This window comes from Cibotium barometz, chromosome 54 (genome assembly GCF_041138505.1).
Source record: "Cibotium barometz isolate CiBa-2024 chromosome 54, ASM4113850v1, whole genome shotgun sequence".
Lineage (NCBI taxonomy): Eukaryota > Viridiplantae > Streptophyta > Polypodiopsida > Cyatheales > Cibotiaceae > Cibotium > Cibotium barometz.
The window spans coordinates 5,704,912-5,723,185 of NC_141099.1; the positions used below are offsets into that span (position 1 = coordinate 5,704,912).

At 44.9% G+C, this 18,274-nt stretch overlaps 1 protein-coding gene across 3 annotated transcripts in view; it reads left to right on the plus strand.

The window, feature by feature from the left end:
- The window catches only part of LOC147607800 (O-fucosyltransferase 39-like), a 63,585-nt gene that overhangs the window by 31,601 nt on the left and 13,710 nt on the right, over positions 1-18,274 (plus strand). For all 3 annotated transcript variants that reach the window (XM_086789653.1, XM_086789655.1, XM_086789656.1), the window contains one exon: positions 15,869-16,078. In XM_086789653.1, coding sequence (XP_086645779.1) covers positions 15,869-16,078 — 210 coding nt within the window. The remainder of the gene's footprint in view (positions 1-15,868; positions 16,079-18,274) is intronic.

Here is an 18,274-nt window from a genome sequence, read left to right on the forward strand (position 1 = left end):
ACCCTTTGGAAGTGCCTAATTCGAGGGGCCCATCAAGTTCCTCGCGTGGTTCTGATGCTTTGCAAGGAAGGCACAAGCCCCTTGAGAGGGTGAATGATAGTGATTCGAGGGTTCAACCGTCTCGTGGAAAGACGGTTATGCAAGAAGAGGAGCCTAATGCAATGAGGGCTGAATTTTTTTTTTTTCCAAGAAAAGATCCTTTCATTAGTTATGTAAAAAACGCCCGTAGGGCTACAAAAGAGATCTCTCCTGCTCCTAACAGAGAGAAGAGCAGTGAATACATCATGGCAGCCCGGGAGACTCTCCCTAGGTGCTGCAAAATACAAGCATCAGTCTAAAGGACTGAGCGGCTAAATCATACAATGGGGGGGGGAAAGAGCCAAACAGGTGGCCTGTAGTGCCAACGGGGGGGATCCCGTGTGTAGGGTGTAGAACGGGCCGCAGCGCCAAGTGGTATGAAAGGCCTGGCGCCGTAAGATCGCCTCATCCGAGTCTCCCCGGATGCGGTCGTACTGTCCTCGCAGGGTGTGGATCAACTCCTGCCAAATCCCCCGAACAGTCTCTGCTGGTGGCTCTAATCTCCCCTCAAAGGCCGTAAAGCACCGTGATAACCAGTTGTTTATCAATGGTAAAAAGAGTGAGTCTTTTTACAAGAGATTTGATACTTGGGTCACATCATTTGGATAGATTCGTGCATAGGAGTTGGCTACTGGTGAGTGGCCATAGGTCATGGTGGGTCCACGCAGTGGGCTAGAACATGGATAGTGGACACTTCCACCTGTATGACCTGATTAGGCGTCTATGGCCGGAACTCAAGCATACTAGGGTCAAGCTTGCACACAGAAAGGATTGATGTCTGGGAGTGTGAGCTAGATGTGCCAGAACAGATAGTTACAATCGATAAGATGGCATGACCAATTAAAGTCTATGTTAGAGTGATTGCTCGATTTTCATTTTACATGAGTTAGATACATCAGATTGAAAAACCATTATTGCTTTGTGAATGCGGTCGGAAAGAGCTTTCATTTGACTCCCATATTGGGAGGTCCCTAAAATCTAGGGCCGAGTCCTAAAAACTAGGGACCTCGGTTTGCCCTAAGAAGGCTAACCCTAAAAAATAGAGATTTCCTAAAATTTAGGAATCACTTACTATATTTAGTAATTTTTGCATTCTAAATGTGCTTGCTAAATTTGGAGGTTTCTGTTTTTTGGCAATTGACACCTCACCACAGAAAGTTCTAGAAGAATGGACAAGTGTCTCAACACTTGTCACTTGAGCTCCAAGTGTTCTAGAAGAATGGACAAGTGTCCCTCCACTTGTCACTTGAGTTTCCAAGTGTCCCTCCACTTGTCCCACCTTCTAACATGTGGCTGGACACTTGTCTTTTTCAACCTTACTTTCCCCCTTAAGCCTTGAAGCTCTCTTTTCCTATAAATACAACCCTTTTCCTCTCATTCTACACACAACTCCCTTGCTGTAAATCAGTCCCTACTCACCCTAAAGCAGTCCACAACCCCTACCTCTCCATCAAGGCTTCCACATGATGTAACTACTCCATCTTTCACCTTTTCCATGCTGTCTATTATTGCAGCAATTGTGTAAATGAGGTTTCAGCTCTCTTAGTACTCTTTATAAAGTCTCTTTTCCCTTCATCTTTGGATCAAGTACAAAGTTGTAGCTATTGTACAGCTCTACATCAACAAGAAGGCTGATTACTCACTCTCCCATTCGGGCTTCTCACTATCTATGTATTGTAAGAAAATGCATTTGCATACTTGCTTGTTTTTGTATGTTCATTAGCATAGACTCTTGCATGGTTTGTGAGAGTGAAGATCACTTCTTCTTCACTCTTAGGTTGATTGTAATTGAACTCAATCCTAAAGTACTTGGATTGAGTAGAAATAAATTCCTATGTATTATAAGAAAATGCATTTGCATACTTGCTTGTTTTTGTATGTTCATTAGCATAGACTCTTGCATGGTCTGTGAGAGTGAAGATTACTTCTTCTTCACTCTTAGGTTGATTGTAATTGAACTCAATCCTAAAGTACTTGGATTGAGTAGAAATAAATTCCCATCTTGGTGGAGGGGGGAGGGGGGGGGAGGTTGCCCATCTTCAACCCTCAATCTGGCTTCATCATATATCTCTCAAATTTACTTCCAATATGTATTGTTATCTTATGCACATGTGTTGTAGTTAATTTTAGCATTGAGTTATTTGGAGTTAGTTTTGTTATTCATCTATTTTAAGTGTGGAATAACCATCGAAAATAAATGAAAATATTAATTGTTAAGCGTACCACGTTTACGGGGCAATTTTGTGTGCCCTCTATCTTCCCCACATCTCCTTAGCTTTTTTCTTTGCACTCGACACCCAATGGTCGACGGCACACTCGATATGCTGCATTGGCTGCAATCTGTCGCTCACATGATGCCAACTGCAAACTTCGCGTGCTGGTCCAATTGGACCGTCTATGCATGCTAGCTGACTAGGCTATCTTGTCTTGGCTAGCTTGGTTGGGTTGGCCGGATGTAAAGCTGGCTAGCCTAGTTGCCACAGTCGTGTAAGGCCAAGCCTTGTTGGGCTTGCCTTGAGCCAAGGCTTACATAAAGCCTGCCTATAGTGTTCTTCACACAAGTGACCTTCCAAGCATACTAGTGCATGAACATTGTAGCGTGTCCAAACACTTCTCCATACCATCCTCGTCTACCATGAAAGGGCAAAAGCAAGGGGCATGGAAAGCTTCGCTTGGGATTCCTTAACGCTCGCAGGGGAGTTGCCTACTTTTTTCTTCCTTCCTTCATGGCTTTCTTGGAAAAGTCCCAACACCTTTGCATCTAGGATTCCAAGCTTGTTAGGTTGAGCTCTGATACCAATGTTGAGTGTCGTCCAAGACATACCAAGGATCTTTGGCTAGACCATCTAACTACACCCTGCAAGTGTCTTTGGGTGAGCAATCTTGTTGGGCCTTAGGCTACGAGTGAGACTAGATGATCGTGTGCTAGAACTATGCCTTGGGTTCACTTATATAGTAGCATGGGACCTAAATTAGGCTTGCTTTTATTGTAAGTGCTTTCCCATAGTTCTTTTAATAACTATGCATCCTATTTAAAGCCTTTCGTCACTTAGTGTGAAATCGTCTCCTAGCCACGCACCCCTCTAACCTGGGATTAACCCACCCTAGGTTGGGTGCCTAGTGTGGACGCAATAGGGAAAATGGGCTAGATCAGTGTGGGTAGCTCACGTAGACTAGCGTTGAGGGCAAGCGCTGGCAAGGTGACCCATCTGGGCAAATGAAGCATTGACCAAGAAGGCTTGAGTACTCCACCCGTTGAAGGATGGGTCCCGTCAGAGGCATCAAAGGGCGATGACATGTGGTACTATCCCCGGAGAGAAAATGTTGATGTGGAGCGAAGGAATCCCAACCACCCGTGCTAGTATCGTGGCAACTGCCATCGTAGATTCCAACACTTGTCCTATTGTTCTCCCAATGACGAGGAGAAGTGGAAGGTACTCCTTCTCGAGGCCTCGAAAACAGAGAGTGAACAGGAGTCCAGATACTTTAGCTAGAGGGTCGGAGGCAGGATCAAAACCATGTTTCCAATGTGCGAAAAACGCATGGGCCGTGTGCAATGCAATGGGGCTCAGTTGAAGCACATGGTCTGAAGCTGTTGGGTTGTCGAACTCCACTTGGTAGTAGCTGCGCTTGAGGGTATGGATATTTATGATCTTGCTTGGCTCGCCAAGGAGGCTGGCTTGGAGCAAGTCACAAAGCTGGCTGTGCGTTAAATGGCTACCCATAGTCTTGCAAACTAATGTTAAAGCTTTGAGGAAGGCTACTGTCGATGTTAGGAGCTGGAGGCTCGCTTTAGAGAAGAGGCAGGGGTGGTGGCCTCGGTTGGGGCGACGGAGCGATTGCCATGGAATCCTCGTGAAGGGATCAAAGGGACACCTATCGAAAGAAAACAGCTCGCGTTTTTTTGCGGATATGGAGTAGCAGTTCTCTCCTCAAAGTTAGAAACGAGGTTACTTGGAAGTTGGCATTACAAGCCACTTGTTTGCTCGACACCCCCCCTCCCCCCCCCCCCCCACACACACACACACACATACAATTGTGTGAGATAGCCTTCCTTCAAGAGTGGCGAGCCAACGAGGAAGTGCCTCTCTTTGTCCCCATTGACTTTTTTTTTTCTTGTTCTCCCATTATTGAGACTAGGTCATGTGCTTAGCCGTTTCAATTGCATTTTGGTAACAAATGGAAGGATCTTTTTTTTGGGGGGGGGGGGGGGGGGGGGGGGGGGGGGGGGGCGGGGGCGGGGAGACTGAGTGCAAAAACGTGTTGTCAAGAAGTGTTGGAAGGGGAGGAAGCGAGGTGGGAGTGTGATGAGCAAGGCAAGGCAAAGGGGATGCTCATAGGAGGGGAAAAAGGAGGCAAGAGGCGGGAGAAGGTGGAAAGGAAGGGCTACAAGAGTGACTCAAAGGAGGGGACAAGACGAAATGGAGGCAAGGGCGCACAAGAGTAGGGGTAGAAGGGCGCAAAACAGAAAACTGAAGGCGGGGGCGCATAGGACGAAGGGGCGGGCAAGAGGCACGGAGGGGGGCATTGCGTAAGAGAAAGGGGGGTTGGGCAGAAGTGAACGAGGGGAGGGAGGCGGGGGCAGAGCAAAGGAGGGCACGAGAAGAGGAGGAGAAGTTCACGAACGGGGTGTTCCTCAAGCTCCCACCGTGTCCTTTTTTGGTTCTTCATTGGATTAGGGCTCACAACATGTTATGCACCTAGCACTAACCCTTGGGGTTAGGGACTAATTCAACAAGGTTAGGGGAGCCCTAGGATTAGGGAAAGTGTAACATGCAATGGAAGTATTCGTATTGGAGGATCCTGTCACACAAATGCTCACACCATCTTCTGTGTCAAGAGTTTCGCGAGTTTAGCAATCCACTTTAATGACTTCAAACTTTAAAGAGATATGAGAGACAGAGATGAGAACTGTACACCGTATGGGGTCCCGAATTACCCACTGAAGGCCCCCCCTATCCCGTTACCGAGATAGTATTTGCTTCATTATCTTTAATAGACTGATAGTGTGACTGACGATAAGCCAAAAGCAAGACCTCTGAAGACCAAGTGTTGGGCTGAACTGTGCACTGCGGTAGAAAACACAAAAGATGTCCAATCTCGAGCCTATGCACCCAAATGGAATGAGAAGGGGATGCAAAGTTGAGGCTGAGAGAGGGGCTGTTTGGGATTGTTCTAGACTGAATATGAATGCTGAAAATGCTTATATGAATGCTGTGTTTTACCTTCACCAAGTGGCTGGCCGCTGGAGCAAAACGATGAGATGATGAATGCTGAAAACTGTATGGATGCAGAAAACGCTAGATGAACTGTTGGCTGTTGAACTTATGCGTTTTGCTGATGAAGAAGTGCTGAATGCTCATGCGTTTGAGGCGCCTAGGGTTGTAGGAGATAAACGCTGAGGGCTGGTGGCTGAAACTGCAATCGCTTTGCTCCTTGTGCTGAAGATGCCAAGCGCTTGAATGCTCAATGCTGATTTATGATTGAATGAATGGCTGAATATGCAAGGGCTCTATTTATATGGACCACAAGAGCCAGTTGGCTGGCTACAGAGCTGGCCGATTGCTCATGTCCATCATAAATGTATAAATGATGTGAAAAATGTTGAAAATGATGAAAAAAGTACCAAAAAAATCCTAGTAAATATTTTGATAAATACTAGATGATATCTGGGGTGTTTGCCATGGTCTAGATGCAATGGATGAATGATGTGCAATATGCATAATGCTTTCTGATGCAAACCCTAAGGTTTCTGTTGACTGTATATGCATGAATGCGTCTCTTTAAGTGGGTTAAGGGACTTAGACTGACTAACTGACTTGCTATGGTTGAGAATGACCTACGTAGCTCGTGCCTGACTTATCTTGGATTGGACGACTGAGGATTACAATGGGGTAACGGCGTACGAAAAATATCATCCTGAATGGTACTAATACTGTTACAATGTTGCACTGATGATGATGAGCCAGTTTGTCACCATGCACTACAATGCAGAGTGCATGTGACATTCCCTCCTCCTTAGCTTGGCGGCAGGTTCATGGCTTCCCAGTTGTCCGTCGAAAACTGGGGGTACTCTTGAAAGAACTCCTCGTCTAGCCATACAGCTTCATGGGTGTCTCGATCTCGGAATTTCGTATAGAAATGACGTATCCGTGGTTTTATTAGCCTCTAGAGATGGGATTTTACATCCTTCCCCCCTTAAAGAAATCGAGATGTTCTCATCTCGACAATAGATAGGGAAAAATCTTGATGCAACTTAGACTCATCTTCCTAGGTAGCATCTTTTACTAGGAAGGCATTCTACTGAACTAGATATTCCCTAATGGCTCTATTTCTAAGAGTAATTTCTCTAGAGATAAGGATTCTGACTTGATGGCATAACAATTTGCTCCACATCAACCTGCTTGGTATCTTTACTCCTTCAGTCTTGATCCTTTGACAAGCTAAGCATTGTGTGACATTCCTGAGTACATCTCTCTTCATTCACGCTCAAAAGAAACTTCTTTGTAGAACATTTAGCATCATCACATACCTTCGAGGCTTGGCTGATGGTGCATTGTGAGCTTTGTGATTTGATCTTTTAACTCATTGATGTTTAGTATGTACATCCTTAGTTGATAGTTTCGCGAGTTTAGCAATCCACTTCTGTTCATGCCGGAGATTAGGTAGCCATGGCATGGGTGTGCATGCGACAGGAAGCTTAATGGGTAGAATCGGCAACTTCAATGGACAGAATTTAGTAATCTTTCGCAAGAAGATAACGCACAACATAGAGAGATGTGCATATATATATATATATATATATATATATATATATATATATATACATATATACATATACATATACATATACATATACATATACATATATATACATATACATATATATATATACATATATATATATATATATATATACCTAGATGAATCCAAGAACATGCCTAAATTCACCTTTTAGGAACGCGCATGTTATATACTCATGGTAGTCAACCCACAAGACTATATAACTATCAACTCCATTACGCATAGTATGGACTAGATACTACGACATCCCCACTAATGTCATCAGTGCCCAATAGTGGGTGTAGAACTCTGTATCAAGATCTGCTCACACACGCACTCCACACACACACACACACACACACACACACACACATAAGAGCATATATTCACACAAAACCCTTCGTACCGAGTTTCTGTCAAACCTCCGGAGATGCAAGGTAGACTCAGCCATAATGAAGGCTAGCACTAAGGGAAGTATCAAATAGAAAGAATTAGTACACCAAATAAGTAGTTGATAGGGCAAATGCATCGCTAAAAATAGAAAGAATAAGGACAATATTAACTGGCCGCAACTCGGACAAAAACTTCACAATATGAAATCTGCATGTCTGTTAATACGGCTGAATTATATACCTAGATGAATCTAGGAACATGCCCAAATTCACCTTTTAGGAACGTGCCTGTTATATACTTATGGTAGTCAACCCACAAGACTATATAACTATCAACTCCATTATGCATAGTATGGACTAGATACTACGACATCCCTACTAACGTCATCAGTGCCCAATAGTGGGTGTAGAACTTTGTATCAAGATATGCTCTCACACACGCACTCCACACACACACACACACATAAGAGCATATATTCACACAAAGTCCTTCGTACTGAGTTTCTATCAAACCTCCGGAGATGTAGGGGAGACTCAGCCATAATGAAGCCTAGCACTAAGGGAAGTATCAAATAGAATAAGTACACCAAATAAGTAGTTGATAGGGCAAATGCACCGCTAAAGATAGAAAGAATAAGCACAATATCAACTAGCCACAACTCGGACAAAAACTTCACAATGTGAAATTTGTATGTCCGCTAATACGGCTAAATTATATACCTAGATGAATCTAGGAACATGCCCAAATTCACCTTTTAGGAACATGCATGTTATATACTCATGGTAGTCAACCCACAAGACTATATAACTATTGATATACAATCTCTGTGATTTGTTATGTGGTAATTCCTCTTCCAACGAGAGAGGCAGCATTAGCACATAGCCCATATGTGGTCATACTCTTGATGTAGTGAGCAAGCTAATGCCATGGATCCATGAATAGACAGGTCCACAAAATGTCATAAGAGTGACCTCAGAGTGAATTGGGACATGCAAATGAGAGAGAGAGAGAGAGAGAGAGAGAGAGAGAGAGAGAGAGAGAGAGAGGAGTTGGACACAATATTGGGTCTCGAATACCCTCTTTAGGGCACCTACCACAAATGGTCTATTTGCATTATTAGAATAATGCAAATCTGCAAATAAAATTCAGTTCTCGACCTTCCATCTTCACCTTGGCTGAGAGCTCCCCTTGGCTGTCCTGGCCCTTGGAATTCAACAACGCTTTGTGAATGATCAGATGAATGACTGAATTACTTGCTTGGCTATTTATAAGCCATCTAGGTGCTGGTCGGTGGGCAGAAAAGGCAGTCGGTCTGCTTATTTTCTTCACGATTTGGATTATGCATTTGTGTGGGTGAAATGCATTTGAAAAGTTCACTTTAGTAGCAAAATTGTCGAACAATGCTCTTCAGAAATGATTGGTAAACTTGGCATCTCGGTCTAACACTATGGTCCTAGGAATCCCACCAATCGAGTACCAATGCCAAATGAACAATTGGGCAACATCTTTGGCGGTCACATGAGCCGTGCATGGAATAAGGATAACAAATTTGCTAAATCTGTCAACAATAGTTAAGTGTTGAGTATTACGCTTACCCGGACTGGGAGGCAAATTTGTCCTTCGGGAATGGGTAAAGGCTAGAACAACCCTATCTTCTTCCCATGAGGAGCTTTTACTTTCTGACAAACGTCACAATGTTGCTTATGAGTGAACACATCTCGTCTCATTCTTGGCCAGTAGTATTGACTTTCTAGCTTCTCCAAAGTCAAATTCATACCCCTGTGACAACTAGTAATTGTGTCACGGGCATCATGGAGAAGACCTGTCTTGAATGACTTCATGACGCAAAGGCGGCCTTTGTAGAAAAGCCAATCACCTCGTATCAAAAAGTAGCATGGTCTTGTGGCATCCAATGCATGTTCCCACTGTGTATTGAGTTCCTCGGAATCCGCGTACGTGTGCTTCATGTCATCTAGTCCCATATCAACAAGGTCGAGTCCAGTGTTTTTAGAATCAGAGACATTGTTTCCTTCTTGCTATTGGATTGACCTTTCCTACAAGGTTCTCGATCATACCACCAAATTGCTAGAAAATTTGACAGGAGCTCCATTGTGTACTTTGCATTGTTTGAATCCAATGTAATGTCTGATGATCAGTGCGAACCTCAAATTCACGCCCATAAAGAAAATGCTTCCAATGTTTCAGTGCTAGGAGTTCTCGATTATAGATTGAGTAATTCTTTTTTGCGGGAAGTAAGCTACTAGATGGCCATTCTGTTGTAAAACAGTTCTAATCGTGATGTTAATCACATAGGTGATTACTTGGAATGGATGGCTTGTCCCACGAGGCAAGAGCTAGACAAGGAGCTTCTGATAAAGCCACCTTGAGGTTCTTGAATAAGGTACTGAACCTTGAGGAGATAAAACTCCGATTTCTTCTCATTCACATAGAGCTCGTTGCTTTCCAACAACTTCAAAACTTTCTCCACATCAATGCCTTGCTGCTCAACCGTAGCTGAAAATACCAGTATATCGTCCAAAAATATGAACACACTTTTCAATCAAGTCTCGGAATATGCGCATCATCATGCGCTTGAATGTGGTCGGGGGATTCGTCAAGCCAAAAAAAGGCATGACCACAAATTCATAGTGAGCCCATTCCGTACGGAAGGCTATCTTGGGGATGTCCCCCTCAACAATCCTAACTTGGTGGTACCCACTCTTCAAATCTAATTTCGAGAAACACCTTGGTCCCATTCGGCCTCTCGAGAATGTAATGTATTCGAGGCATCAGGAACTTGCTCTTGATAGTCAACTTATTGAGTGCACGATAATCGACACCCAATCGGGAAGAACCATCTTTCCTCTCAAACAGGATCGGGGCTGCAAATAGCAACACACTAGCGCGTATGAACCCAGATTGCAACAACTCGTGGAGTTGGCGGTCGAACTCTGATTCCATTCCCTTGGACAGGCGGTATGGAAACTTGCTTGGGAGGTTCGAGTCTTGGAGGAGGTCTATCTTGTGGTCCTTCGCTCTAGACGAGAGGAGCTGGGGAGGGAGATTCTCCCGAAGAAAAATCTTCTGGAACTTGTCATGGAGAGCTTGGTACTTCTCAGAAGCACTAGCACCACTGTTTGGGTAGTCTGGATATAAATCATTGCACATTGTGCGTCTTTCTCATTTTGCCTACAAGTGGCTTATGAGAGGAAAGTTCGGGATCCCTGGCGCACACTTAATGGTTACTGGGACTTTGGACACATTCCGGGTAATCCGAAAACTATGTCTATCCCAATTATTGTCTGGCTTAACTTGTGGAACCATTGAATTCAAATTATGTATGCTCCTACAACCATAAAGTCTCGCACAAACTCTATGCCGTGAATCACTAGCTTAGCACCTTGAGTCTTAAACTTGATGCTCGTCGTTTGAACTGGGCTCACCAAGCGGCTTGTTTCATTACCACGTCCTTCGTACTGCTGCTGTCAAACAAGACGATGACTCCTTGGCCACCTATGTAGCCAAAAGTCTTGAGCAGTTTGTTGCTCTCATACTCTTGGTCATGGGCACCCTTCTACTTATCTTCGAGCTCCGAGCTATCAATTGCACCAACTGAAGAACTGGGATCCGAAGAACTACGGACGATTGCTGGGGTCTGTGTAAGAGCCGGGCTCACCACGGAAGCCGTGGAGGTTGGGGTGGGAGTCTGCGGAGTGGTAGTCTTCTTTGGATAATCCTTAGAAATGTGTACCTTTGTGTGAAAAGAAACACCTATCCTCCTTGTATTGAGATGTCTCTTCTACACTCAGTTTTCCATTGGTCTTACTTGCGTGAGCTTTCTGGTCTTGAGTAAGCTTGGGCGCATTAGTTGAGTTCTTGGAGCCAGAGGCTCCCGTGCTCCGTCTTGGGGAAGATCCCGTCTGGTTCTGGCCTTTTTTCCATGGGCTGGAGGGCAATGGCCATGGGCCTCCCTAGCCCCTATGGGTGGCATAAGGTCTACCCCATGCCTACTCAGGGGATACACATCCCTTCCTGGGGTAGCACAAAGGGTTGCCCCCTTCTTCTACATGCTTCTACACAGATGCGTGGCATCTAGTTGCAAACCAAACACACAGAACACCTGACATCATTCCAGAGGGAGACTCATAGTGTGGCACTGCTTCATGTGCAAGACAATGCACACCTGACCTTGGACGCTTAGAGTGGAACTATGGCTGACTTGCCCCGGACTGGGGCTCACATGGGACCAGTTTCCACTCTAGGTCTGCACCTGTTGTACAAATATGTCCACGTGGCATCCAAGTGCGGGATGCATGTGACATTAAGAGTAGAATAACAATAAGGGCATATAGAAGCAACCTTTTACGATCTCTTGAAAGAATCAATCACACGATCAATATAAAGTTAAGAAGAGTTAGAGATATAGTGGACAGCTTTGCTTAACTTAGATGTTGCTTTTAATCTCCTCAATTTTACCTATTGCGGTTTGCCTCACCCAAGAACCTGCTTCTAGAAAGTTATTATGGTGACCAACCCAAATCACTATTTTAGTTAAAAAGATTGTGTGGAAAAGATTATCTAAAGCCTTTTGGAAATTGACAAAACAACTATTGACTTTCGCAGAGTTAGCATGTGCTTCTAGAAAGTTATTATGGTGACCAACCCAAATCACTATTTTAGTTAAAAAGATTGTGTGGAAAAGATTATCTAAAGCCTTTTGGAAATTGACAAAACAACTATTGACTTTCGCAGAGTTAGCATGTGCTTCCTCAATAAAATTATTGCAAAGTGACGATGTGTCACAAAATGGAGTAATTGGGTCTAAGCGTAGCTTAGTTTTTGGAAGCAATTATTTTGAATCACTTGAGAGTGTAGTATCTTTGTTAGGCTTTTCTTTTAAACGCTTAGTCTTGTCTAATCTTCAGCCCTATGCCTATTTAATCAATTAGCTCTTCACACACTACGAAGTCTAGTGTAGTTCTAACTTCTTACACTTAGATTCTTGGCCACAACATGGACCTATACATAGTCTTAAGAAACGGTTTTTTGTTTCAAGGTTTAGAGGTTTTGTAGGGTTTTCCTAGAACAAAAAACCGGTACCGTTCGAAAATTCACAATTAAAACTATTAATTAATTTCAAAGATGTTTTAGATACTGAAGTGACATTTCAAAAATTCCATTAGATTAGGAAGCTTTTGCAATATCACGTCATTCTCCCAAAAATTGAAGTGAATTGGAGGATTGGTGGGGTTTTGTGGGAGATGCGGTGGCCCCCTCCCCACTAGCACGAGAGAGAGAAAGAAAGAAAGAAAGAAAGATTTTATTAACGTCTTCCAAAAGACCGAACTCGGCCTATGAGACAAATCGGAGTACCTGTATGGGGTTATCCTCTGTCATCCCAACAAAATGAAAAAGTACTGAATAAAAAAGCTGAATCTGGGTGTGCAGGGGATGGAGCTCTATTACTAGGAGAATGCAAAGCTATATGCATGGAGTATACAATCATGATATGCAACCTAGCTAGCTCCATCCTGTACCATACTGGGGGTATAAAATGGTATACATCAGTGAAGGGGGTGTCCACAGCTCCCTGAAGAACATGCCTGGGTGTGCTCTGAAGCGAGCCAGTCGCTCCGCACCCTCTCTGTGAAACTGAGCTCTGATCTCTGTCATCTCTCTCTGGTATAGGCGTGGTGTCCGAAAGCCAGGTGTCCTCTGTCTCCTGCGGGCTCTAAGTGTCTCTGCTCTCTGGAGAGTAATTCCCTGCCGTGTAGGGGCTGGGAGGGGTATGGATCTCTGAAAAAATGTAGTAATCTGTGTCTGTCGCCCCCCCTCTGGAGCTGTCTGAGCCTGTAATAATGTCTCTCTGTGGCGCTGTATGTCTAGAATGTATCTCCCCAGTATGCGCTGGTCTGCTGTCTCAAAGATCTGGCGTAGGGAATGTGGCTCTCTGAATAAAATGGGATATCTCTCTCTGATGGCTGTATATGCTCTGCATCTGCATACATAATGCTCCTCACTCTCCACCTCCTCTCTGCACAATCTGCATACCCTCTCCTCTCGGGGGATCCGTGCTGCTCTGCCAGTCTCAATCTCCAATCGGTGTGATGAAACTCTGAGCTGACCAATAGCCACTCGGGAGCCGTGTGGTAAAAAGCCCTCCATGTATCTAGGCCTCTCTATAAATCCATCATCAGTGATACTCATGAAGTGATCTCTGTAGTATAGCATCTTCGGTGGAAGAGGCTGTGTAGGCGATATCCATGTCTCTCGTGTATAGAGCTGCCATAGATCCTGTCTCAATACTCTGTTCCTCTCACTATGAGAGAGACGGATATGTGGTGCATCCCTGTCATACTGGAATGGTGGTAGATGATCCATGTCTAGGCCATGCTGTGAGAACCAATGTGTGACCTGTGCATACCATGATCCTCTGTCTCCTGCCTCAGCCAACTGTCTAGATGCCTGAAAAGCTCTGTATGATAATCTGTCCTGTGGCATCTCTCTGAATCTGTCTAGCAGGCATATAGTCTGAAATATGGCCTCTACCATCATAGGAGGCGTAGCAAACTCTGCTCGGATAATGTCATGAGGTACCGACGGTTTGCTGCGTATCATGCGTGCCATCATGAGAGCCTGTGGTCTCTCTATCTGTGTCCACCAATGGAGAGTTGTAGTAATGTCTTCAAAAGGCCAAAATGACCTATGAGACCAAAAGGTTACATCATATCCATGAGGTACATCATCTTGGGTACAAAATAGTAATAAAGAAAGATAACAAAAATCAGGACCTTTAAATCGGATCTAGCAACATGAGCAAAGAGCTCTCATATCACCCTAATACATCCCTCATGGGCCGTTGTGACATGGTGCTCAAGGTGGTAAAACTGAGCTGGCGCGAGAAAGTCCTGCAATGATGGGAGATGATGGCCCGGATCCTCCTGTGGTGGCGTGGCCATGGGGTCTGGGGCGTCGAGCTTTGCATAACTCAGTGGCTCTGTTGAGTGTCACACCTCTCGGTCGAGCTCTTGTACTAGCCTGTGGTCTGGGTATGATGGGTGGATCGGCCCTCGAAGTGCTGGTATGGAAGAAGTCGGTGAGAGCTCTCTGTGTTGGTCCTCGAGCAAGTATAGCTGATCTGGATCTCACTACCCTCTGTCTACGGAGCTCTAGAAGAAAAAGTCACAGGCATCTCTGATCCAGGAAGTCCATGATCCTGGAAAGTGGTCCGAACCCAGCTCGGAAGAGGTAGTGGAACCTCCCCCGAATCTCATAGTATACAGGGCATCGACATATGTAATGATCCTTTGTCTCAAGCTCTGTGTGACAGAGCTAGCATATCCTGTCCTTTGGTGCGGCTGCCTTAGGCCCATATCTGGCAGTCTCCGCTCTCAGTTGGTGGGACGAGGTGCGGATCTGGCCGATCGCACATCTCACCCCAAAGGATAGGTGTGTATCCATGTAGCATGGGCGGATGATGAACCCATCCTCTGTCAGGCATAGGAGGTAATCTCTGTAGAAGGCCATCTTCGTCCCTAGTGGACGACTAGGTGAACTCCATGTCCTCTGAGTATCCAGTGTCCTTCCTGTAACCCTGTTCCGCTCTGTGCGGCTGAGAGCAAATGACGGGGCCTCTATGCTGTACTGGAACGGGGGGAGTGCCTCCATCTGCATACCGTGCATGCCAAACGAAGTGCCTACCTGTGCATACCAGCACTATGTATCTCCCTCAAGTGTCAATTGTCTCGAGGACTCCAGGGCTAGCCGGGGGTATCCATCAAGTGGAAGCTCCCATAGCTTGTGCCAGTATGTCATTGTCTGGAATAGAGCCTCTGTTACTATCAGTGCAGCCCCCATCTCTGCCCGCACAATCTCATGTGGCACTGATGGCTTACTCCTAATCATGCGTGATATCATCGCCACTAGGGGCCTCTCCATCGGCTTCCACCCTTCATATACCTCCTCTGTATCTGTCTCGGCTGGCTCTCTCCTCTGTCTCCTCCTGTGGTATAAGCTAGCCTCAGCTAGGACCCCAGATGGGGGCACCATACAGTAGTGCAGGTGTAACTATAGTATCAAATAGCCAAATCTTCGTCCTCGGCTCCTGAAACTGTTATCTGTGAGCATTGCCTCTCCAGCGAGCCAAGGGCTGCATATCCCCTTATCAATCTAGTGTCGTCCGCCTTTCGCATTGAGAACTGAGGTCCAGCAAAAGTGATCCTAAGGTATACATATGAGGTAACATACTCCACAGGCTCTCCACTGTATGTAAACTGTACTGCAGATCTACTTATCCGCTGTGAGGAGGTGTTAAAGATCATGACCTTGGTCTTTCCAAGGTTCACAGTGAGGTCCCGGTCCTTACAAAAGGCCCGTAATGCATCCAAATGCCTCTCCAGCCCCTCCGGTGAATCAGAAATAAGAACAATATCATCTGCATAAAAGAGGATCGGTATCAGGACTCCTGCCAAATGTGCTCCTGGTCCTCCCTGTCTGTATATGTAATCCGAGATCTCGTCAGTGTATATGGACCAAATAGAGAGAGAGAGAGAGAGAGAGAGAGAGAGAGAGAGAGGATGGTTGGGAGACTAATATGTGCTGGTTGTGTAAACAGCTATTTTCAGGATATATATGACATTGATCATTTTTTATCATCATTGAAAAAAGAAGTTCAGATTGTCCAACAGCTTGCTCCTGAGTATGGATGGAGTACCCCTGAGTATTACGACAACAAATGTTTGGAGCGGCCCAATTGTTTTTTCTTTGTTCCAAAGCATGCAAGAAAAGAGTGGTATTTTGAAAATGTTGTGCCAGTTCTGCTAAGGTATGACAATTATCTCAAATCACGGGTTCTTTAAAGTAGTATTCATCGTGGTGTTGGCTGTCATTCGGCAGTCATTGATGCAACAGCTAGGCCTGTCTTTTTTCTGGTGATATTTTTTGAGTTGCAACTTTAATAAAATATCGTAAAACCGAATGTGCTCCAGATTTGCTAGAGGGTACAATATATATGGTTGATTCCGACTGTCCCTTTTTTCCACCCATGAGTAGATCCTTCTGTCGGAGCATGGTAGCCTCCCAGAGGCAGCTTAGTCCTCCCGGCCGAAGGTGCTACGACTTGTGTTTGCAAAGAGGCCACAATACCAATGGGGGCCTGTGGGGATTTGAACTTGGGACCTCCTCTCCCCGAGTTACAAGCCCTTGTTGGGCTATGTGCATGTTGGGTATGTTGATCCCCCTTTTGTGCTCTCTCAATGCTAATTAGGCGGGAATGGAGCAAAAGGATGATCTTTTCTTCTGCCATGTGGTTGGTACTTGTGCAGGATGAAGGCACTAGAGTCTACCGCACTAGTATTGAGATCTAGGGTTAAAGCTTGCACTCCGTTTGCTGCTGAACTTTGCATTAGAGGCTCCTAGGCTGGCGAATGGCAAATAGAATGAACTATCAAATGATGTCGGGGCCCCTTAAATTCATATATACCCCCCCCCCCAAAAAAAATAAAAATAAAAAATAAAATAAAAAATAATACTAATAATAAAAATGTAACATGCAGAACTGTGTGTCTTAAGAACTATGCAAAGATGAAAGGAGAGGGGAGAGAGATATGTCGCTGAAATAGTGTTTTCCGTATATATGTATCAAGATATACATAGATCCTAGCCAACATGGCCTCCTAACATCTATGCCTAGGATCTGTTCCAACAAATCCTCGGATCAGATGAATACAAAAGGAAGTGATCTTGCTTATTCATAGGCTTCTAATTGCCCCTATGCTGCAGTCGGCCATGCAACAACTGTCGGCTAGGTCGTTGGACAAATAAAATGAAAAAATAGACATAAAATGCCAAACTGCGAGTAAATGTCCTCCAGCTATGCAGTGAAGGCAACATGCACAACTGTGTGTCTTAAGAACTATGCAAAAATGCACATATGAAAGGAGAGAGGGGAGAGATGTCGCTGAAATAGTGTTTTCCGTATATATGTATCAAGATATACATAGATCCTAGCCAACATGGCCTCCTAACATCTATGCTTATGACCTGTTCCAACAAATCCTCGGATCAGATGAATACAAAAGGAAGTGATCTTGCCTATTCATAGGCTTCTAATTTCCCATATGCTGCAGTCGGCCATGCAACAGCTGTCGGCTAGGTCGTTGGACAAATAAAATGAAAAAATAGACATAAAATGCCAAACTGCGAGTAAATGTCCTCCAACTATGCAGCGAAGGCATCCTCACCCCGTCAATGGAGTCCATCGAGAGCATCTGGCTCGATATCATTCATACCCTCCGTGGTCAATGGGGGAAGCTTCAAGGTGGCTCTGACCACATGTGGACGCACCGGGAGGTTTTCTTGAGGATTTGGTGTCACGGTCCCTTTGTTACTGGCAGTGGTGGTGAGCCCACTTGGCACTATAGACCACGTGTGTGGTTGTTTTCCCCTCCCCCCTGCTGAATGAGATAGCCTTCTCCTCCTAGAGCGGCCAACTGGAGGAGAGGAGCATCCTCCCTTTTATGCTTCTTGACTCTCACTTCCCATTTGGGAACGAGTTTGTGTTAGACATCATCTCCTTGTTGCTGGCTTCCTGTTTGGTGTCCTATTTTAGCCTCTAGGGTTGACCATGTTAGCTAGAGGGGCTGGTCACCCCTCACGTATGTTTTCCCATTTTATGGAGTCTTGGGCTTGCCTAGTCATGGAGGACCTTTTTTCCCTAGTCGGCTGCCTTCATATTGGCATATATATAGCTGGCTTGCCTCCCTCATTCTTCATTGCTTGCTGCAGTCCCTCACATACGAGGTCTTCTCCCCTCTTGCTCGAGACATGTATTCTTGGTTGATGAAATTGAGAGCAGGTTCTGACCTGTGTTTCCTCTCCATCTCTCTTTCTCACTCTCTCTTGTGTTTCCACTTTCCTTTCTTCCGCTGCACATTCTATCAGTTTGTACTTGGCCATTATGGTTGTTTTTTTGGTAGCTAATGGAAGGATCTTTTTCCCGGGGAAAGAAAAGTCCTCCAAC